General features: G+C 42.5%; 1 protein-coding gene and 1 long non-coding RNA gene across 3 annotated transcripts in view; one reads left to right on the top strand and one right to left on the bottom strand.

Moving 5' to 3' along the window:
• The window catches only part of LDAH (lipid droplet associated hydrolase), a 93,401-nt gene extending 92,794 nt beyond the window's left edge, over window positions 1-607 (bottom strand). The window contains exon 1 of one of the 2 annotated variants that reach the window (XM_034432188.3): window positions 154-607. In XM_034432188.3, coding sequence (XP_034288079.2) covers window positions 154-190 — 37 coding nt within the window. In that variant the 5' untranslated portion in view covers window positions 191-607. The remainder of the gene's footprint in view (window positions 1-153) is intronic. The other variant, XM_034432189.3, reaches the window with a different exon arrangement.
• LOC117674279 (uncharacterized) lies at window positions 253-19,560 on the top strand. Its single transcript, XR_004593791.3, has 3 exons — window positions 253-404; window positions 15,616-15,729; window positions 17,986-19,560. It is a non-coding gene; the product is annotated as an uncharacterized LOC117674279 (long non-coding RNA).
• The last annotated feature ends 244 nt before the right edge of the window (window positions 19,561-19,804 follow it).

Genomic DNA, 19,804 nt, shown 5'->3' with positions numbered 1-19,804 from the left:
CAGAGCGCGATGGCTTCTCTGCCATCATCATCACCCTGGAGAAAGGAGGTGGGAAAGGGAGGGATTAATATGGGGGGGGGGCTGCAGAAGAGGAGCACCGGAGAAGGGCGAGGAAAAAACCAAACGAGGCAATCCCTTGGCCAAAGCACGTACCTTCCCCATTCAGCGGTTCTCGACCGGCTCTCAGCATCTCTCAGGCAGGGAGAAGCAGCAACAGCGGCTTCTGTTCCTCCCACGTACTGCCGGGCGGAAGTAAAAACAGTAGCGAGAGCTCCCGCGGCTCTTCCGCCCGGCTGAGACGTAACGGGGCGTCGAGAGTCGAATCGTTCTAAAGGTTCCGCCCCCCCCCCTCCCGCCTGCCGCTGCTGAACACAGGAGGCCGTTGGAAAAATGGAAACGTGGAGGTCGGTTAATTCGGTTATTCAGAAGCCTTCGCTTCTGATGCACGCATGCGCACTCCTCACTCTGTTCCTTAGTCGGGGCTTTCCTCGCATTCTTGTACTTGCACTAAGTTAGAAGATTTGAGTGTTCTGTGTCTGTCAGTCATCTCGTCTGTCATCTCATCCCTTCCTTCCTTCCTTCCTTCCTTCCTTCCTTCCTTCCTTCCTTCCTTCCATGTAGCCACCTATCTTAAACCAATTGAGTGGCTTACAACCAACGAATAAGATATTTATAATGAAAACATTTAAACCAAAAACATTAAAACCAATAGACTTTTTTTTCATCACGGTTAAGTTTCCCGTGCAGCCTGAAACAAATTCATTTTGCCAATCTCACCCTTTCCCAGCACTTGGAGGCAAAAGGCAGGTCTTGAGTGCTTTTTTAGAAAGTTAAAAGTAGACTCCCGCTCCAGCCCGTTTGCAGTGTAGAACAGCACTTTAATGCCCTGGGAGCCCCAGTGTTTTCTCCCGAGACTCAGGATGCTGCCTCCTCTCACTTCTAATCCTGAACTGAAATTGTGCCCTACTTTGGTATTCTTCCTAGATTCCTGGATAGACATATGGCAGTTTCCAGCATCCTAGATTTCGTTTGTGTTTATGGTCGCCTCTAATACATTTGCTACAGAATAGTACACATTTATGTATTAAGTCAGTATTATTTACTATCTTCCTGTTTTCTTAAAAGGGTGTTACAGTAAATAGCCAGCCAGGCTGCCCAAGTATAGGAACTGGGCTTATGTATATTCCCTTGCGCCAGAGGTCGTGTCATATATAGGTAATCCTCGATTTACGGCCAAAATTGGGACCAGAATATCTGTTATTAAAAAGGTTGTTAAGTGAGTCATGCCTGATTGTATTATTCTTTTTTTGCAAAGGTTTGTTAATTGAATTTCACTGCAGATAAGTGAATCACACAGTTGTTAAGCAAATCCCACTTTCCGCATTGACTTTGCTTGCTGGCTGGATAGGCTGAAATTGACACTCACACGACCCTGGGACACTGCAATCCTTGTAACAATGCACCAATTACTAAGTGCCTGAATGTTGATCATATGACTGTGAGGATGCTGCAATGGTTGTAGGTATGAGTACCCATTGTAAATCACGTTTTTCAGTGCCGTTGTAGAAATGGTTGCTCAACAAATGGTTGTAAGTCAAGAACTACCTGCAAAAGGGAAAGGAACAAGTCAGTTTGTGTCCTAATCTACAATGGAGGTACTAATACCACTCTATAAAGCCTTAGTAAGACCACACCTAGAATCCTGCATCCTGTTTTGGTCACCACACTATAAAAAAAGATGTTGAGATTCTAGAAAGAGTGCAGAGAAGAGCAACCAGGATGATTAGAGGACTGGAGACTAAAACATATAAAGAATGGTTACAGGAATGGGCATGGCTAGTCTAGTGAAGAGAAGGACCAGGGAAGACAGGATAGCAGTGTTCCAATATTTGAGGGGTTGTCATAGAGAGGAGGGGGGGGGGCAACCTGTTTTCCAAAGCACCTGAAGGCCAGATAAAGAATAATGGATGGAAATTGATCAATGAGGGATTCAACCTAGAAATAAGGCGAAATTTTCTGACCAAGAGAACAATCAACCAATGGAACAGCTTGCCTTCAGAAGTTGTGGGAGCTTCATCACTGGAAGCTTTCAAGAAGAGACTGGACTGCCATCTGTCGGAAATGGTGTAGGGTCTCCTGCTTGGGTGGATAGTTGGACTAGATGACCTACAAGGTCCCTTCCAACTCTGTTATTTTGTTACTTTGTTCTGAGGAAAGTAGGGCACTTCTCCACCTTGTGAACTTAAAAGCCTGCTTTGAGAAGACTGGAGCAATGTTAGAAGCCACTTGCTGAAGTTTATCAAAAGAATCAGTGGTGGGTTTCAATTTTTTTAACTACCGGTTCTGTGGGTGTGGCTTAGTGGGCGTGGCATGGCTTGGTAGGCATGGCTTGGTGGGCGTGGCAGGGGAAGGATACTGTAAAATCTCCATTCCCACCCTGCTCCAGGGGAAGAATACTGTAAAATCTCCATTCCTTCCCCACTCCAGGGGAAGGTTACTGCAAAATCCCCATTTCCTCCCAATCAGCTGGGACTTGGGAGGCAGAAAATAGATGTGGGCGGGGCCAGTCAGAATTTTTATTAACGGTTCTCTGAACTACTCAAAATTTCCACTACCAGTTCTCCAGAACTGGTCAGAACCTGCTGAAACCCACCTCTGAAAAGAATCTTTCAGAGTTTCCTGTTTCCTGCAGTGGCCATCAGGATGCCCTGGTAAGTGGGATAACAAGACATGTACAAAGAGCACCCACTTACTCGTGTTCCACAGCTGTTTCCATTTACCCATAAAGATACATCCCATCTTTTTGTTGTGTATAAAGCCAGCCAGGCTGCCCAAGTATAGGATCTGGGCAGTGTTATAAAGCAGTCTTATAGTACATAACACTGCTGCCTCCTTTTCACCACCACAACCTGTAAAGTGGGCTAGGCTACAGGAAAAGGACCAGCCCAATATTATCCAGCTGGTTTTCACAGTTAAGGGAGGATTAGAATTCACAGTCTCCCAGTTCCTAATATATCACACCAAACTTCCAAACCACTATACTAGTAAGATTGTATGTCAATTCCATATACACATACAAAGACAAAACAGTTTATTCCTTTCCTTTTCCAAGCATAGATTTTTATAGATAATTCTGAATGATAATAAACAACAATATACTGTACAACATAACAATTTGACACTAAATTCCAAAGTAAATTCAAAGATTGAGTAAAGCTGTCCATGGACCTATTTGACAAAAGAGAAGTTATTGGCAAAACTTGCAGATACAAATATGAATAATTGCTTTTTTATTCTCTTGTACCTTCTGCATGAAAGATCAATATTTAAGTGAAATTTTCACCAGCTGCACATATTTTCTTGAATAATATAGTAGAATACCAAGAATGCCTTGGAAAGATATTCAAATCCTATAGTCTATATCTAGAAAAATCAGAATTGTGCAAGTCAGAGTATTCCCTGTGACACTCAAGAAGTGAAAGTTGGGTTTTGATGAAGGAGTGGAAGAGTACTGATGCCTCTGAACTTTGATGTTAGGAAGGACTCTTGAAAATACCATAGACAGCCTAGAAAACAAACTGGTGGATTGTGAGCAAATCAACCCAGAGTTTTCATTTCAGGCACAAATGACTAGGCTCAAATTATCATACTTCAAACACATTATGTGAAGACCTGATTCTTTGGAGAAGACTATAATGTTGGGAAAGATAAAAGAAAAGAGAAGAGGACAACCAACAACAAGGTGGATGTCAGCTCCGGCGGGCCAGCCGGCCCAGAGCTGCCATTCAGAGGGAGTCATGCATCCAACGTCCAGCACAGTCACCATCCCAGCAAGCCCAGCTGAAACGTTGTCACGACATCGAGAGATGTAAGCTCTGTGGCCACGCTGAACCTCACCTGTGCCAGAAGCAACCAGAATGTGACCGGTCCGAGAAACCTTGCTGAACTGCCAGGATGCCACATGGCTGCCAAACAGCTGAGGGGCATGGTGATGACATCACCCAGGATGGCAGAGTGGGCCGAAAGAGGCCTAAAAGGCAGTGGGTGGGGCTGGAGGAGGAAGAACCCAGCCGATTAGGTAGGAGGTTTTGGCAAGCAGGCAAGCTGGGGGTGTAACTATATGCTGGCTTAAAGTTGAGAGCAATTACTCTGGGACACGTGGGAGGAAAGACCCAAGTGATTGGATGATGGGAGGGTTGGTGTTTATTGTATAAAAGGTAGCAGGGAGCATGGGCATGTAGCCCTAACAAAAGATTCAATAGAGATTGTCAGTACATGCCAGGAAGTTAATAAAAGAAGGCAGCAACAGACCAGGTTTGTGTCCTTTCTTTTGCATTCTGTTTGGAACCTGACAGAATCATTAGGGCTAGGGATATTGAGAAGAATCTCAAGAGGGACTTCATCCAGCCTGCTAGGTCCAGGGTAGTTATTTAGGGAGGAAAAAGATGGTGGGTTATGTCTATGTGTGGATTTTAAGGGAATCAATGCGGTTTGCATAGAGCATCAATACCCCCTCCCCTTCCTAAAAGACATGATGGCTCGATTGTCAGAAGGTTGTTAATTCATGAAGTTAGATCTCTGTGAAGCCTATTACAGGGTCAGGATTAAGGCTGGGGATGAATGGAAAACGGCTTTTAACTGTCCCCTGGGGAGTTATTAGTATAGAGTGATGCCATTTGGACTCCAAGGCGCACCGGCAGTGTTCATGCAGTTCATCAATGAGGTGCTGCATGAACACTTGTATAAGGGGGTGCTCGTCTATTTGGACGACATCCTCATATACACCCAGTCTATGAAAGAACATGCCCAGTTGGTACGGCAAGTGCTATGTAAACTGTTGAACGCTCACTTATATGTTAAACTCTCCAACTGTGAGTTCCACAAGACATCCCTGGACTATCTCGGCTTCAGAATATCACCAAAAGGTGTGGAGATGGACCCAAATAAGGTCAAGGCGGTTTAGATTGACAAGACCCTAAAACCAGAAAACAATTACAAAGTTTTTTGGGGTTTCCTAACTTCTACCATCAATTTATACCATCATTTGCCCAGGTAGCACTTCCATTCATGGATCTATTGCAGACTAAACACCTGACTAAAACCCCATATCCAAGTTACCTTGTCACGTGGACAACCACTTGACAAGAGGCATTCAAACACTTGAAAGACTTGTTCCCTAGGGAACCAATCTTATGGCATCCAGACCCATCCAAACCATTCGTGGTACAGGTGGATGCCAGCGAGGTGGCAGTAGGGGCAGTACTTCTCCAGGCCAATGAGGAGGGAACCCTCCAACCGTGTGTGTACATGTCACGGAAGTTGAACAACACTGAACGCAATTAGCCAATTTGGGAGAAAGAGGCTTTTGTGGTTTGGTGGGTGTTGATGATGTGGCGCCACTTATTGGAGGGGGGAGTGTCCCCTTTGAAGTATGGACGGACCATAAGAACTTGGAGGCTCTGCAATCCCCATGGAAACTATCCCCAAAACAGGTCCGCTGGGCACTGTATTTCCATAGATTTAAATTCAACCTGAAATACATCCCAGAGGGAGGAATTTCCTAGCGGATGCCTTATCCAGAAAACCACAATACGATAGTACTAGGGAGGTAGTCGTACAGGCAATATTGCCGGTACGATTGATCCAAGCAAACACAGCTCCAACCACTATAGCAGCTTCGCAGAGTTGCAGTGGCGAGGACATATCCCATGTTATTCAAGAAGCCTTCACCACCAACCCTTGGTTCAAGGAGACCCAAACATGGCTGATGAAAAGGGAGGGATTTGCATGGAAGGGGTCCAAGCTATATGTCCCCAAAACTGTACAATTAACAGTTTTACAGCGCTGCCACAATGTGCAGGCAGCCGGACATTTCGGCTTCCTAAAAACATTACATTTAATGAACTGGCAGTTTTGGTGGCCTCAGATGCGAAGGGATATAGAAGAATACGTACGGAGTTGTGTTATTTGTAGTACTATGAAAATCAAGCTGGGGAAACCTCCAGGGCTATTACAACCGTTGGCCAATCCAACTCAACCATGGCAACAAATAGCCATGGATTTTATAGTCGATTTGCCAGAAAGTCAGGGAAACACCATTATATGGACGGTCATCGACTTATTCTTGAAGCAAGCACATTTTGTTGCCTGCTCCAGATTACCTTCAGCGAAGACACTAGCAAGGTTATTTATTGTACATATTTATCGGTTCCATGGCATTCCACAGAGGATTATATCGGACAGGGGGGTACAGTTTACTGCAAGGTTCTGGCGGAAGTTCCTAGAACAAGTGGGTAGCAAACAGGGTCTCAGTTCAGCCTTTCATCCCGCCACGAATGGGGCAATAGAAAGAGCAAATGCCATGGTTGAACGGTATCTGCGTTGTTATGTGAACCATCAGCAAAACAAGTGGGCCGAACTACTCCCTTATGCGGAAGTAGCATATAACAACGCAGTACACAACAGTACCAGATTCACTCCATTCAGAGTAGCTACGGGGTGAGATTTCATACCTATACCCGAGTGTCCCTCAACTGTTACAGAGGACACAGATGTGCAGGAATGGATGGCCATTCACTCTGTCCATATGACAATAACTTCATGGAAGATACACCATACTATCTGAATCAGTATACATTTTAGATATAGCTCTTAAGGGGTAAGTTAATTCATTTTCTTTTTTTGCTTTAGTTCCAGCTAGAGGATAATTGTATTGGCAGTATCTGGTTTCACCCTATACAATTCTGAAGCCTGGTTTTAAATGTTATCCTTCCATTGGTTTAATTAATATACCAGAAGTATCACTATTATGCCAATTATATTTCTGTTTAGGACATCATTGACTCTTTTTTGGAACCTCTTTCTCCCTATTTCTGTTGAAAGTTTTAGCTGAAATAATAAGATTTGACTGACCAACCAACTGATTGTTTCCATCCCCTAATTACTCTGAAAGGAGAACCATTATATTTATTTTTACTAGCTAACCTGCTTGTCTGTAGAAGCTGGAATATGCAGATAATGAGCAAATGTGATTCACATGTATCTTGTATTATTCAATTTATCCCCACTTTTTTAAAGAGGCGGTGGTTCGACCCCTCCTTAAGAAGCCTAACCTGGATCCTGACGTACTTAACAACTACCGTCCAGTCTCCAACCTTCGCTTTTTAGCGAAGGTTGTTGAGTGCGTGGTGGCACAGCAATTCCCTCAATTCCTGGAGGAAACTGACTACCTGGATCCTTACCAATCTGGTTTCAGGCGTGGCCACAGCACGGAAATGGCATTGGTCACCCTAGTAAATGATCTCTGGCGGGCCAGGGATGGGGATTGCTCCTCCATCCTGGTCCTTCTTGACCTCTCAGCGGCGTTCGATACCATCGACCATGGTATCCTGCTGCAGCGGCTCAGGGGGATAGGGTTAGGAGGCACTGTTTTACAGTGGTTCTCCTCCTATCTCTCGGGCTGTCTGCAGTCTGTTTGGGCGGGGGGTCAGGGATCCTCCCAGAGGCCTCTCACTTGTGGGGAGCCTCAGGGCTCGGTTCTCTCTCCTCTGCTCTTTAATATCTATATGAAACCGCTGGGTGAGATCATCCGTGGTTTTGGGGTGAGGTATCATCAATATGCTGATGATACCCAGCTTTACATTTCCACCCCTGACCACCCTAGGGATGCCCTTTCCATGATGTCCCACTGCCTGGAAGCGGTGCGGGTTTGGATGGAGAGGAACAGGCTTAGACTCAACCCTTCCAAGACTGAGTGGCTGTGGATGCCGGCATCCCGGGATCTGGAGGTTCCATCCTTAATGATCGGAGGTGAAACCCTTGCTCCCTCCGATAGGGTCCGCAACTTGGGTGTCCTCCTGGATTCTCGGCTGTCTTTAGATGACCATCTGACGGCCGTAACCAGGGGGGCCTTCGCACAGGTCCGTCTTGTGCACCAGCTGCACCCGTTCCTAGACCGGGATGCCCTCGCCACGGTTACTCATGCCCTTGTTACCTCTAGGTTGGACTACTGTAACACCCTCTACATGGGGCTGCCCTTGGGGTGTGTCCGGAGGCTTCAGCTAGTCCAAAATGCAGCCGTGTGGGTAGTTACGGGGGCGTCTAGATACTCCCGTGTAACACCTCTCCTGCGTGAGCTGCACTGGCTACCGGTGGCACTCCGGATACGTTTCAAGGTGCTGGTGCTCACCCTTCATGGCTTAGGCCCGGGGTACTTGCAGGACCATCTCCAGCCGTTCTCCCATCGTCCTGTGCGCTCTCACAGAGTCGGCCTCCTCAGGGTGCCGTCGGCCAAACAATGTCGGCTGACGACCCCCAGGGGGAGGGCATTCTCTGTGGGAGCCCCGACCCTCTGGAATGGATTGCCCACTGAGCTCAGGACAGCCCCCGACCTTCTTTCCTTCCGTCGTGAGCTGAAGACATGGCTCTTCCGCCAATTAAACTGATCCGTTTGGGGGTACACTGGTATAATTTTAAATCGTTTTTTAATTGGGTTACTGATTTTAATTTGGTATTGTATTGTGATTTGTATTGAAGTTGTCATTTTGTAAGCCGCCTTGAGTCCCTAGGGAGAAAGGCGGCATATAAATCGCAATAAATAAATAAATAAATAAACTTTTCAATTTATATCATCCCAAATAATGATGTCAAAGCAGCACAGCTTGTGGTTCCCAGAACCTCTTCAAATATTGCCCCTGAATTTTAATTTTTAGCATGATTGAAGGGAAACACATGAAGAATTAACTACATTGTGTTACCTCAAATTGAATTGTTTCTGTCAATTATTTATTTTTCCTGGCCCTTATCTCTACTTCACCATGTTCCCATCCATTTACTAAATGCCTTGGTTCTGATTGGAGCATCAGGTCACAAGTAGCTTTCGGAGCAGCTACACAGCCTGGAAAAAGATCCTGTAAAATGCGAGGACAGTCGTAAGTTCGAGGAGTGGTCAAAAGTGCGAGGACCAGTCAAAAATAACTTTTTCAGCCTTCTGACTAGTCCCTATGCACATAGGGACTATTCAGAGGGCTGAAAAAGTGATTTCTGACAGGTCTTCGCACTTTTGACCGGTCCTCACCCTTATGACTGGTCATCATTTATGCCCATTGTAACATTCTTAACAACCGTGTCACTCATTTCACAACTGCTTCTCTTCACCATGGTGACAAGATAGGGCGAAAAACGTAAAATGTGAGGACAGTCGTAAGTTCGAGGAGTGGTCAAAAGTGCAAGGACCAGTCAAAAATAACTTTTTCAGCCCTCTGAGTAATCCAGAAAGAAGAAGAGACAGGAAAGGAAGAGAAGGGAGGAAGGGAAGGGAAATTAGAGTAGGAGTGAGGGTAAGAGAGGAAGGAAGAGAGGAGGAGAAGAAGAGGGGGGGAAGAGAAAGTAAGAAGGAAAGAAAAGAGAGAGGTGGTAGGTTTGAGGAGAAAGATTGCTGTACAGTAAAAAAAGATGAAATGGAAGAAAGGCAACCCCAAACAAATATAAAGATATTAAGATAAAGAATGAATTGTTAAACTTTAAAGAATAAAAGAGAATAAAAATGAATAAATAGCAGTAATTAGAAACACACATACAAACATACAATGTATTTTCTTTGAACAGAGTATTTGGCCAGTTCACAAATTTAAACAGTGTTTAGTCATTTCAATTAAATTTACAGTTTCTATATTTCCTTTTTGCCATATTTATTCCTTATCTATTTTTTTAAAAAAAATATTACCCTTCATCCTCATCTCTAATCTTAATCAAATTCAATTTTTCCCTTTTATTCTATATTATACCCCTTCTCATTGTCATCCATTTTTATATCCATCCTCACATTGGTTAATTATGTAATATTACAGTTGTTTAATATAAATTCAACGTTTTAATATAAATCAATTAGTTATATAACTATCTTTTTTGTATATTAATCAATATGAACATGAATATTCCAATTATTTCCATGCAATCCAATTTCTTACAAATCAATTAATTATATTTACCAATAATAATAAACCAAATAATTTCCCCCATATATTCCTCCAAACCACAATTTAACCATTTCTGCTTTCAACACAATATACAATTAATAGTTTCTCAATTATTACAATTCCCTATTTAAATAGAGCTTTTTTTCTTTTGTGTTTTAAAATCTTGAACTCTCCTCTTTTTCCCTAAAGAGGAACTACCTCTTTAGGGAAAACTACCTTTCCACTAAAGGTAGTTTGCACCTACCTTTTTTGGTGAGGAAAAAGAACATAAATTTGCCTGCCTAATTTTCCAACGTTGCAGCAACAGCAAAGCCAACAGCCTGCTTTACTTTCAGTTTCATTTTTCAGCATAGATAGGGGGAAAAAAATCTGCACTCTTTGCAAGCAAGCAGCAGAGCCCTGAGCAAAACAGCTGAGAGCAAATCAGCTGAGAGTCGGGAGGCCGATAGAATCAAGGGGCTAATTAGCCTATGCTGAAGCTCCGCGGGCCAATAAAATTACAAAAAAACACCGAACCGTTTGTTAAATTGCTGGCTCGCCCGCCCCTCGCCCACCACTATTTATTGGCAATAAATAGTGGTGCGGAGGGGTGGGGCAAGGGGCAGGGTGAGCCAGCAATTTAACAAAGGGTTCGGCCGAACCCCCTAGAGCCGGCAGAATCCCACCACTGGTTACAACTATCAAAACTAGAGAGGCACCAGGAATTTTCTTATAAGTCTAAAACATATGTGAAACGGCTCTTTAGTGCTATTTTTGTGTACATGTCCAGCTTTAACCCCTGTTAAAGCTGAACAAAAGAGAGATATTTTAATTGTCTGTGTATTCTAGCCAAGGCATGTATTTTACTGGCGTTACAAATGCAGAAAATCAGTATATGTAATTTAAGTATCATGTACCAAAACACTCACACTATTCCTAGGGTAAGACCCCATCCTTTGCTTATTCATAGTTGCAAGTAATATTTCAGCTTTTCTGCAGTTCTAGGTTTTTTTCATGTGTTATGGTCTGTTGAATCAAAGAGACTTGTTTTGAGACTCTTCAGCTGGTCAAATGCCACAAAAGCTGGCCCCTTGTACTTTCATGAAAACTCATTTTCAGGAGAAATGGTGCCCTTTGGTGCTATAGCACAGTGACAAGGAAGTATAAATGAACAGGTCAGGATAGGATAGCCAGCTTACCTGGTACCAGGTCCTTGACATATTCATTTTCAACTGTTTTCACTCTATGGCTTGGTTTTCCAGGCACGACCCTGAATCAGATCATTGCAACAGACCAGATCAAAAATGTGCCTTCCCACAAGCTAGTACCTCATGATTTTCCCTCCATTTTTATCCTCTGAAGGAAGTTGCACCAAGGAGGTTGAGCTTCTATAATTTAGGGAATCTCTTTAATTTAAATCTGTTAGGATATTAAATTTAGTAGCTGGAACAGTAAAGAGTACAATAGGCCAGAACACACAATTGTAGGCTGTATGTATAAAGGAGAATTTCCCCCTTTTTCCCTTCTTTTTCTTCTGTGTGTTCTGTATGCTGTTTAATTTACCTCATGATGTTCCCGTGTTCTTGACTATCTTGTGTTTATTCTTTCTGGATGATGACAAACCCTGTCTTATATTTTTTTTTGAACCCTAAAATAAGCACTTGGCCTTATTGCCATGTGCTCAAAAGCCCAATTGGGCTTATTATCAGGGGATGTCTTATTTTGGGCAGAACAGGGCGCGGGTGCATGCACACGCACACACACATACACACACACACTACAATTTTGTATCAGTGTATCAGACTTCATCTGGACAGCTGCTGCGTAATTCTGTCACATAACCCATCACCTTAGCCGTTGGGCAAGAAAAGGCCCAACAGCTGGGAGTTGAACTCAACTGAACCAGCAAGTTTTCCATCCCATTGCTTCCTTCCAGCTCACCCAAATGATTTTGGACAGGTGCACATTTACTTTTACTTTTTAGAGGAGGAATTTAGGGATAGAGTTAGCCAGATTGTGGATACAACCATCCATTGCTTGTTGTGGTTTACCTATTTGGCAGAAGAAAAAGTACTCATTGAGATGGGGGTTTCAAAGATGAATTTTTACCATCATCCATGGAGATGCCAGGAACTGAACTTGGGATCTTTGGCCTGCAAAACAAATGCTCTGCTATCCATTTATGACCATTCTCTTTCTCTCAGACTAGTCCACATCAATTCTCAGTGTACAATGTGGCATTGGAAGGCAAGGAACCAAGACCACCCTTACCTTCTTAAGCAGTAGATCCTGTTACATCCTCCCAGTGGGGGTTCTGCATGAGTTCAGAGCCAGCAAAATTTAGTGTGAACACTTTCAGTGCTTGGCTACCAGAGAAGGCAAAGGAAACATCAATGTCCTAACATATTGGCTTGAGGTATTTTCCTTGGCAAACAACTGCAGGTCCAGTGGCATACAGAAGAGTTTCAGAAGTTTGTGGTAGCATCTCAAAGCATCTAATCTATAGGAGATGGGTTATTCTGGCCAAGGTTCCTAAAGTCATAGGATCTATGTGTTGGCAGTTTAGTTGATGTAAATAATGCATTAATTGCCATGACCTATGGATTTTACTCCATTTTTGCAGATCAGCTTGAAATACCTCTTCCAAAGAAAGCACCAGCAGTATCCAAGCAAAATACAAAATTCCTGTTACACGTCAACCGTTGTGACAGCAAACGCCATCTAGGCACTGATGGTACCTCCTATGTTAATCTTGCCCTGTGAATGTATGGAAAATAAGTTTAAAAAGCAACCTGGGCAGGGAAAGAATCAAACATGTGGTAAAAAAACATGGAGCATGAACTGGAACTGAACAAATACATAATAAAATAGCAGTAAAGAGAAGCTTCAAAGCATCCAACAGTATAACAAGTTAGGTGGAGATGAATGTTTGATTAACACAGCTGTATGTGTTGGAATAACTCTTCCTGTATTTCTACCCAAGAGGTCATGAATTAAAATAAAACATTGCATGCTCTAGAAACAACACAATGCTTCCAGCAGTCTTCACTAGTCTCTCTGGCCACCTTGATTCTCTGAGCGAAATATTTCTGCATATTTTTATGACTGAAACATAAATGGGGGAAAGTGCTGAAGAAGAAACTAATAAAGCTTTGTGTTATGGATGAAAGATATTCAGTGGGTTCTCATCTATTTTCGTGATTATAAGTATACTTCATGTACCTAGTATAAGGACATTAAAAGGAATCCTTCCTAATCTATTCATGACCTAAAGTTAGCAAGATAATGAAATTCAGATTGACTGTACAGAAAAAGTAGAGATGTCATCAAAACTGCTTGCATTTTACATGGTAACATTCCGGCTTTCAGCACATCTGTATTACAGAAGAAATATAACATTTGATTTTTGGAAAATATCCCTTTCTACTCCTATTACTTTTTCTTGGGTTTGATTTAATGCAGTTTGTTGTTTCTGGCACATATGCCATGGCAGATCAGCTTCGTACATATTACTTTGAGTTTGAGGAGGTCTACATGTATAAAGTGTGGAAGATTTTTGCCAGGCACCTCAAATATGCCTCATCTGACTTGCAGGAGAATCCTTTTGGTAGTCATAGTATTTGGTAAACTTCCTAAGAGGAGCAATTTGAAAACAAGTTGGATCCAGACATGCCTCCTTGCAAATGTAAAGGAAAAAAATTAGCAAAGCCTTCCGTTAGAAGGATGGGATAGGGGGTGATGGTTCCTACTTGCAGTTTTAGTTCCTTCTCCCCTATTATTCTGGAAGGTGCCCAAACCAAAAGATAATACATACAGTAGAAGAGACATTAGATCAAGAAAGAGGCAGGTAATGTTGAGAAGGAGCAATCTTGATGTCAGCATTACCAGGTAGCCTAGACAAGAAATATAACCATATAAGTTTATTCAACTTTATTGTAAGGCTACATTAACAGAATCTTGCGAGGCTAAAAGTACAGTTCTCCTTTACAGCCTGAGAAACTAGAGTCTCTTGCCTCACCTACTAACCAGCTGTGGATTGTGTTGTCTCTTATCTAACTGTTCCCTTGGCAGCATCTTTTCATCTTCGTTATTCTGTTATCTCGTTTCCCAAGGTCTTTCCCACATACCCTTACTCCTAATACATTGCTACCAGTTAGTGAATGCTAGGTACAGGGAGCCTGTGTGTACCATCGAGATATAAGCAGATTCTTGGTCTATAAGTGCATCCTTATGTAAAGGCAGAGAGTGGGTTGCTTGATTTGGATTAAGGCTGGAGAAGAAAACTAATGTATCAAAGTTCACATTTGCAAACCAACATACATACTGAAACGATTATTCAAAATCTGGACTTTCACCTTTGCAAGGCAGTACCTTGATGTTTTGAAAAAGATGCTCACTAGAGAGAAGACCATTCAAAAACATGTCATCATCGTATTAAGAAAAACTGCAAAAGAAAAAAAAATACAGCAGGCAAATTTCTAAGCAAATGCCTATGGTTAGAGGTATACAGTACATGCAAAATTCAGTCTGAAGTGGTGGGGTTTTTTTTTCTGTATGTGAAAGTTGGATAAATTGAATCTCACCAATTTGTAAAAATGGGAAACAGAAGGAAGCCATAATGGATATACTAGTCATCCCTAGCTTGGACCCTATGAGAAATTAAATTAAGAGCTTAGGGGATGGAAAATTTCCCACCCCTCCTTCCTACCACAAACTTCAAAAAGCCTCTCGGAAAGGTTGAGAGGCCCTCCTGAGAGATGTATGAGGAGCGTGGGGGAAGGAAGAAACTTTTCCTCCCATAAACATTCTAAAGTAATTTTATATAACAATCCTAGCCAAATTTTGGGAAGTTTACTCTCTCACAACAGTCTTCTGCTTTGTTCATCAATGCCCTTTCACCCTCCAGTGCGGGGAGAGACACAGGTTAAGGCATGGGTAATAGGAAACTTTATTCCATTTATTTGAATGTTCAAATCATGTGCCGCAGCTGGAAAGTGTCAAGCAACCTCACTGTTTTCCAATGGATCTGCAACTATTGCTGACATGTCACATTGACGGACATAAATGTATAGCAAGGAATACCTGGGATCATCTGTGTGAAGTAGGAGAAAAAATAATTTTTATACAATTTTTTTCTGCCTTTTTTTAATATACATAACTCAAGGCAACAAAGATAAATAATACTCCTTTCAAAGTGCAGTCCTAACTTGAACTTGTAATACTAGAGATTCTTGTAAGTAGGCAATATCTTTCAGGATATATTGGATGTTGACATCTCTGCTGCACAGTATTTCAATTTACTTCTTCCTTCTTTGGCCTTTGAATTGGTTACTGTCTGTCCATTGGCATCCTTTAGCATAGCTGATTTGAGTTTCTCCTTCTGAGTTTAGACATCTTTTTGAGACCTTTTCTAGTTTTTTCATGTGAGTTTCCATCTTCGGTGTCTTTACATATGTTGTTAGAATACCGCTTCTTGTCTTTTTAACAATTCTCTGAAACTTTTTATTAAATTCCTTTCTCAGATTTTGTCTTGCTTGGCTTTGGCTTCGCTTCTTTTCTTGGACATTTCCATGATACGTTCTGACATCCAGTTTGCTTTCTTCTTTTTCTTCATTTTTAGCAGACTGTTTTCACATTCTTCTTTAACCATTTCTTTAAGGTCATCCGACAGCTCCTCTGGTTCTCTATCAATAAGGTTGAGGACTTCAAGGCAATTCCTGATGTTCTCCTTGAAAATGGCTGGTATATGCTCAAGATCATATTGTGGAATCTGGTTAGTGTTCCTCTTCTTTAGCACAATTTGGAACTTGCACATGAGCAGTTCATGATCTGTTCCACTCTCAGCGTCTGGCCATGTCTTTGATGTTATAATTTGCTCCTTTTGGCAATAATATGGTCAATGTGATTTCTATGTACTCCATCTGGTGATGTCCCTGTATACAGAAGTTCCTTTGGTTGTTTGGAGACATAGTATTAGCTATGAAAACATACTTTGAGTAGCAGAAGTTGATAAGTCATTCTCCTCTTAATTTCATTTCCTAAGACATCCAATCCAATTTCATTTTCCTCCTTAATATTTCCAACATTGGCATTCCAGTTTCCAGTCACAAGCAGTGCATCTTGCTATACGCTTCCTAACAAAAAAAAAAAAAAGCAATAGGTTTTTACTTTGTTTTTCATGTCCTAAGCATTAAAAATATGATATTCTGACTCAAAGGGTTCAATGCAATCCCAATCCATTTCAATTTGCTCATGCATTATATATCAGTTTATGGTAATTTCATTTCATTTTTCACTATGTTGAGGTTTCTTGTATTCATACGCTTTAAGTTTCATGTCCCAACATAACTCTGTCGGCAGCTTTGAGTTGCCTTTCTGTCCTGCTTGCCCGGCCGTGCCGTGCCGTGCCATGCCGTGCCGTGCCCCGCCCTGTCCTGCCCTGCTCTGCCCTACCCTACCCTAGTCTACCCTACCCTACCCTACCCTACCCTACCCTACCCTATCCTACCCTATCCTATTCTATCCTTTCTGAACTCCCCTCTTTGGTAAGATAGCCAATAGTTTAAACATCTAAACATAATTAGGCTAAAATAGTAAACAAATAATGACTATTTCATTGGGAAATAGTAGGATAATGGCATTCAGGGAGTATAGAATCTAAATAGCTTTCTACTTTTCAATTTAACTGACATTTGCTCTCTACATTCAGGTTCTGTATTTTTTTTTTAAAAAAAATCATGCCTCCATTGGTTTTGTAATTGACTATGAACAGATTATTATTTCCTTCCATGCTCAGTTGTATTGCTCAATGATAGACAGATTCCATAGGAAGAAAGTGGTCTTTTAAATATTCTGGTCCCAATCCATAATGACTTTTAGGTGAAAGCCAATACCTTGAATTGTGACTTGAAACAGAACCCAGAGTATTTGGTGTAATGCAACCTTCCTTAGCCAGGGCAATCTCCAGATGCTTAGTCTTCAACCTACAGAATTCCTCAGCTACCATTGTCCTAGCTTAATATTCTGAGAGTTGAAGGGTACTTTCATGCATCCAAACAATATGCTCAGTTTAGGAAGCCAATCTCAACATAAGCAAACTGAGGCTGAGTCAACCAGAAATCTTTCCACTGGCCAACAAAGATATGTGGCACCTTCTTTTTGATCTGGTTATTGCCTTTGCTGTATTTATTTTCATAAAACAAAAGGGTGTGGGCTTTTTTAAAAAGACCACTGCTAGCTGCAAATCTGCCCTTACAGATAAAGGATATGAGAGTTTTATATCAGCTGTAAGGAAATAGTAGATGTAAGAGTCTATGAGGTGGAGTTTGGCAGGAGTTTCTACCTACAGGAAGAAACTCCTCCCCTAAGCCACCATGGAATTGCAGTGTTGCAATTATTACAGTATAAAGTTAGAGGAAGGTGAATTGAGCTGCTCGGTGCCCATAATATGATCTCACAGAGACACAGGGTCCATCTGTTAACAATATATGGCCCTAAATCAACCCATCTTCATGAGTCTACGACCGGCTGGAATTTCTAAGTGCTTTTCTACAGGGGTGAAATCCAGCAGGTTCTGACAGGTTCTGGAGAACCTGTAGTGGAAATTTTGAGTAGTTTGGAGAACCAGCAAATACCACCTCTGGCTGGCCCCCGAGTGGGGTGGGAATGGAGATTTTGCAGTATCCTTCCCCTGCCATGCCCATCAAGCCACACCATGCCCACCAAGCCATGCCCACAGAATCAGTAGTAAAAAAATTTGAATTTCACCACTGCTTTTCAAGGGTACCTCATGTACTGTAGGACGTATAATAGTAATCTAATCAAATGGGCCAGCAGAATTAAAACTAGAATTCTGAACTATCCTGTGATTTCTACTTAGCTAACAAAAAAAAAAAAAAAAAAAGGTTTCCACTCCTCAAACACCCCTTTCCTTGACAATATCCTGGAGTGGCTTTGTTTGGGGATAGGAGAGATTGTTTCTCTGTCGTAGTAATAAAATAAAAATCTGTTTTATCCCTGTTTATCTTAGGAAATCTAATGAGACCTCAGCACATTAAATATGACTACAGAGTAACAGCTGTATAAAAGGAAGAACTGTCCAACGTCATGATCTGAGCACAAACTCCGCCACATATGTTAAACAGTTATTGTGTACGACGGAATGAGCTTAATTGTATTTAGCCATGCTGTAATTTGCAAAAGGATTGTTCAACATGCTGCAAGATGTCAAACTCGTATTTTTAATATGCTGGGCAAGTCATCAAATAGTCAGTGTTCCTTGCTTCATCCTTTTTTGATTAGTAGCCTTGCAGACAGATTTGGAAAGGTATATGGAAACAATGTGGAGCTGAACAACGAAGGCAAAGGAGTGATAATCTGAGAGAAAAGCTGGGAATTGGTTAACTGGATGTGGAGGGGGAGGGATTGTGACATGGGACATGGTGTGTTTTAAGAAAAGTATTTGTTGGTCTATATCAGTGTTCCCAAGTTTGGCAGCTTAAAGATGTGTGGAATTCCCCAGCCTGGTATGTTCTAGAGCAGTGATGGCTAACCTTTTCTGGCCTGAGTGCCCAAAGCATGCTCGAACCCCCAAAATGCAATGTGAGTGTGGCCCCCGTGCATGCACCCCACCCAGTGGTGGGTTCCTCCCGGTTTGGCCTGGTTCGGCCATGCCGGTAGTGGTGATAATATGATGTCACCGAACTGGTTCTCTTTGTTCAGGAGCTGGGCCTTCCTGCCCCCCCCCACATGTTATTCTTACCTTTTATTTGGCCCCACCCCAATTTTTCACTGCCTCCCGAGTCCCAGCTGATTGGCTGGAAGGAAAAAACTGTTTAAACTCTTGCCGCGGGGCTTCAAAGGGCCACCCTACAGCTGATCAGTGTTAAAAGGCAGTGTGGTGGTAGACCAGTGCGCTCCAAAAACAAATGGGTAGACCAGGATGCTCAAAAAACAAATGGATAGACCGGGATGCTCCAAAAACAAATGGATAGACCAGGATGCTCCAAGAACAAATGGGTAGCTCTACAAGCAGTTAAAAGCCTGGTAGACCAGTACCTCTGCTAAATCCTAAAGAATTGTCACATGACCATCAAACCACACCCATAAAATAAGCCACGCCCAAAGAACCGGTAGTAAAAAAGTTTAGAACCCACCCCTGGCCCCACCCCTGCATGCACCCCGCCCCCGCTCATCTGTGCATGGCCCCCCACACACGCTCCAACCCCTGTGCATGCACAACAGAGACCCAAAGACCAGCTGGCTGGCAGGAGGTACGCGCACATGTGCGGCGAAGCTGAACTGGGGTGACAGCTTGTATGCCCACAGAGAGGGTGCTGCATGCCACCTCTGGCACGCATGCCATAGGTTCACCATCACGGCTCTAGAGTCTGAAATAGAATCTACAATTTTATTTCAATGAAAGGACATTTTATGGGAAATGTTAAACTGTGCATTTATTTCAAATTATAAGGAATATTTCACACATTGAGAGAAGCAGTTTCCCATTCCATAAGTAGTGGCAATCATCTATGACATATCTGTTATATTACCATAACTTTTTAATGTGAATGAACAATAAATGTGATCAGTGGTGGGTTTAAAATATTTTTACTACCAGTTCTGTGGGTGTGGTTTGGTGGGCATGGCATGGCTTGGTGGGCATGATAGGGAAAGGATACTGTAAAATCTCCATTCCCACCCCGCTCCAGGGGAAGGATACTGTAAAATCTCCATTCCCTCCCCAATCCAGGGGGAGGTTACTGCAAAATCCCCATTTCCAGCTGGGACTTGGAAGGCAGAGAATAGATGGGGGCGGGGCCAGTCAGAACATTTACTACCAGTTCTCC

Source organism: Pantherophis guttatus, chromosome 1, assembly GCF_059756535.1.
Source record: "Pantherophis guttatus breed Tessera chromosome 1, ASM5975653v1, whole genome shotgun sequence".
Classification (NCBI taxonomy): Eukaryota; Metazoa; Chordata; class Lepidosauria; order Squamata; family Colubridae; genus Pantherophis; species Pantherophis guttatus.
The sequence above is the reverse complement of the archived record's forward strand: the minus strand, read 5'-3'. Positions and strand labels throughout refer to the sequence as shown.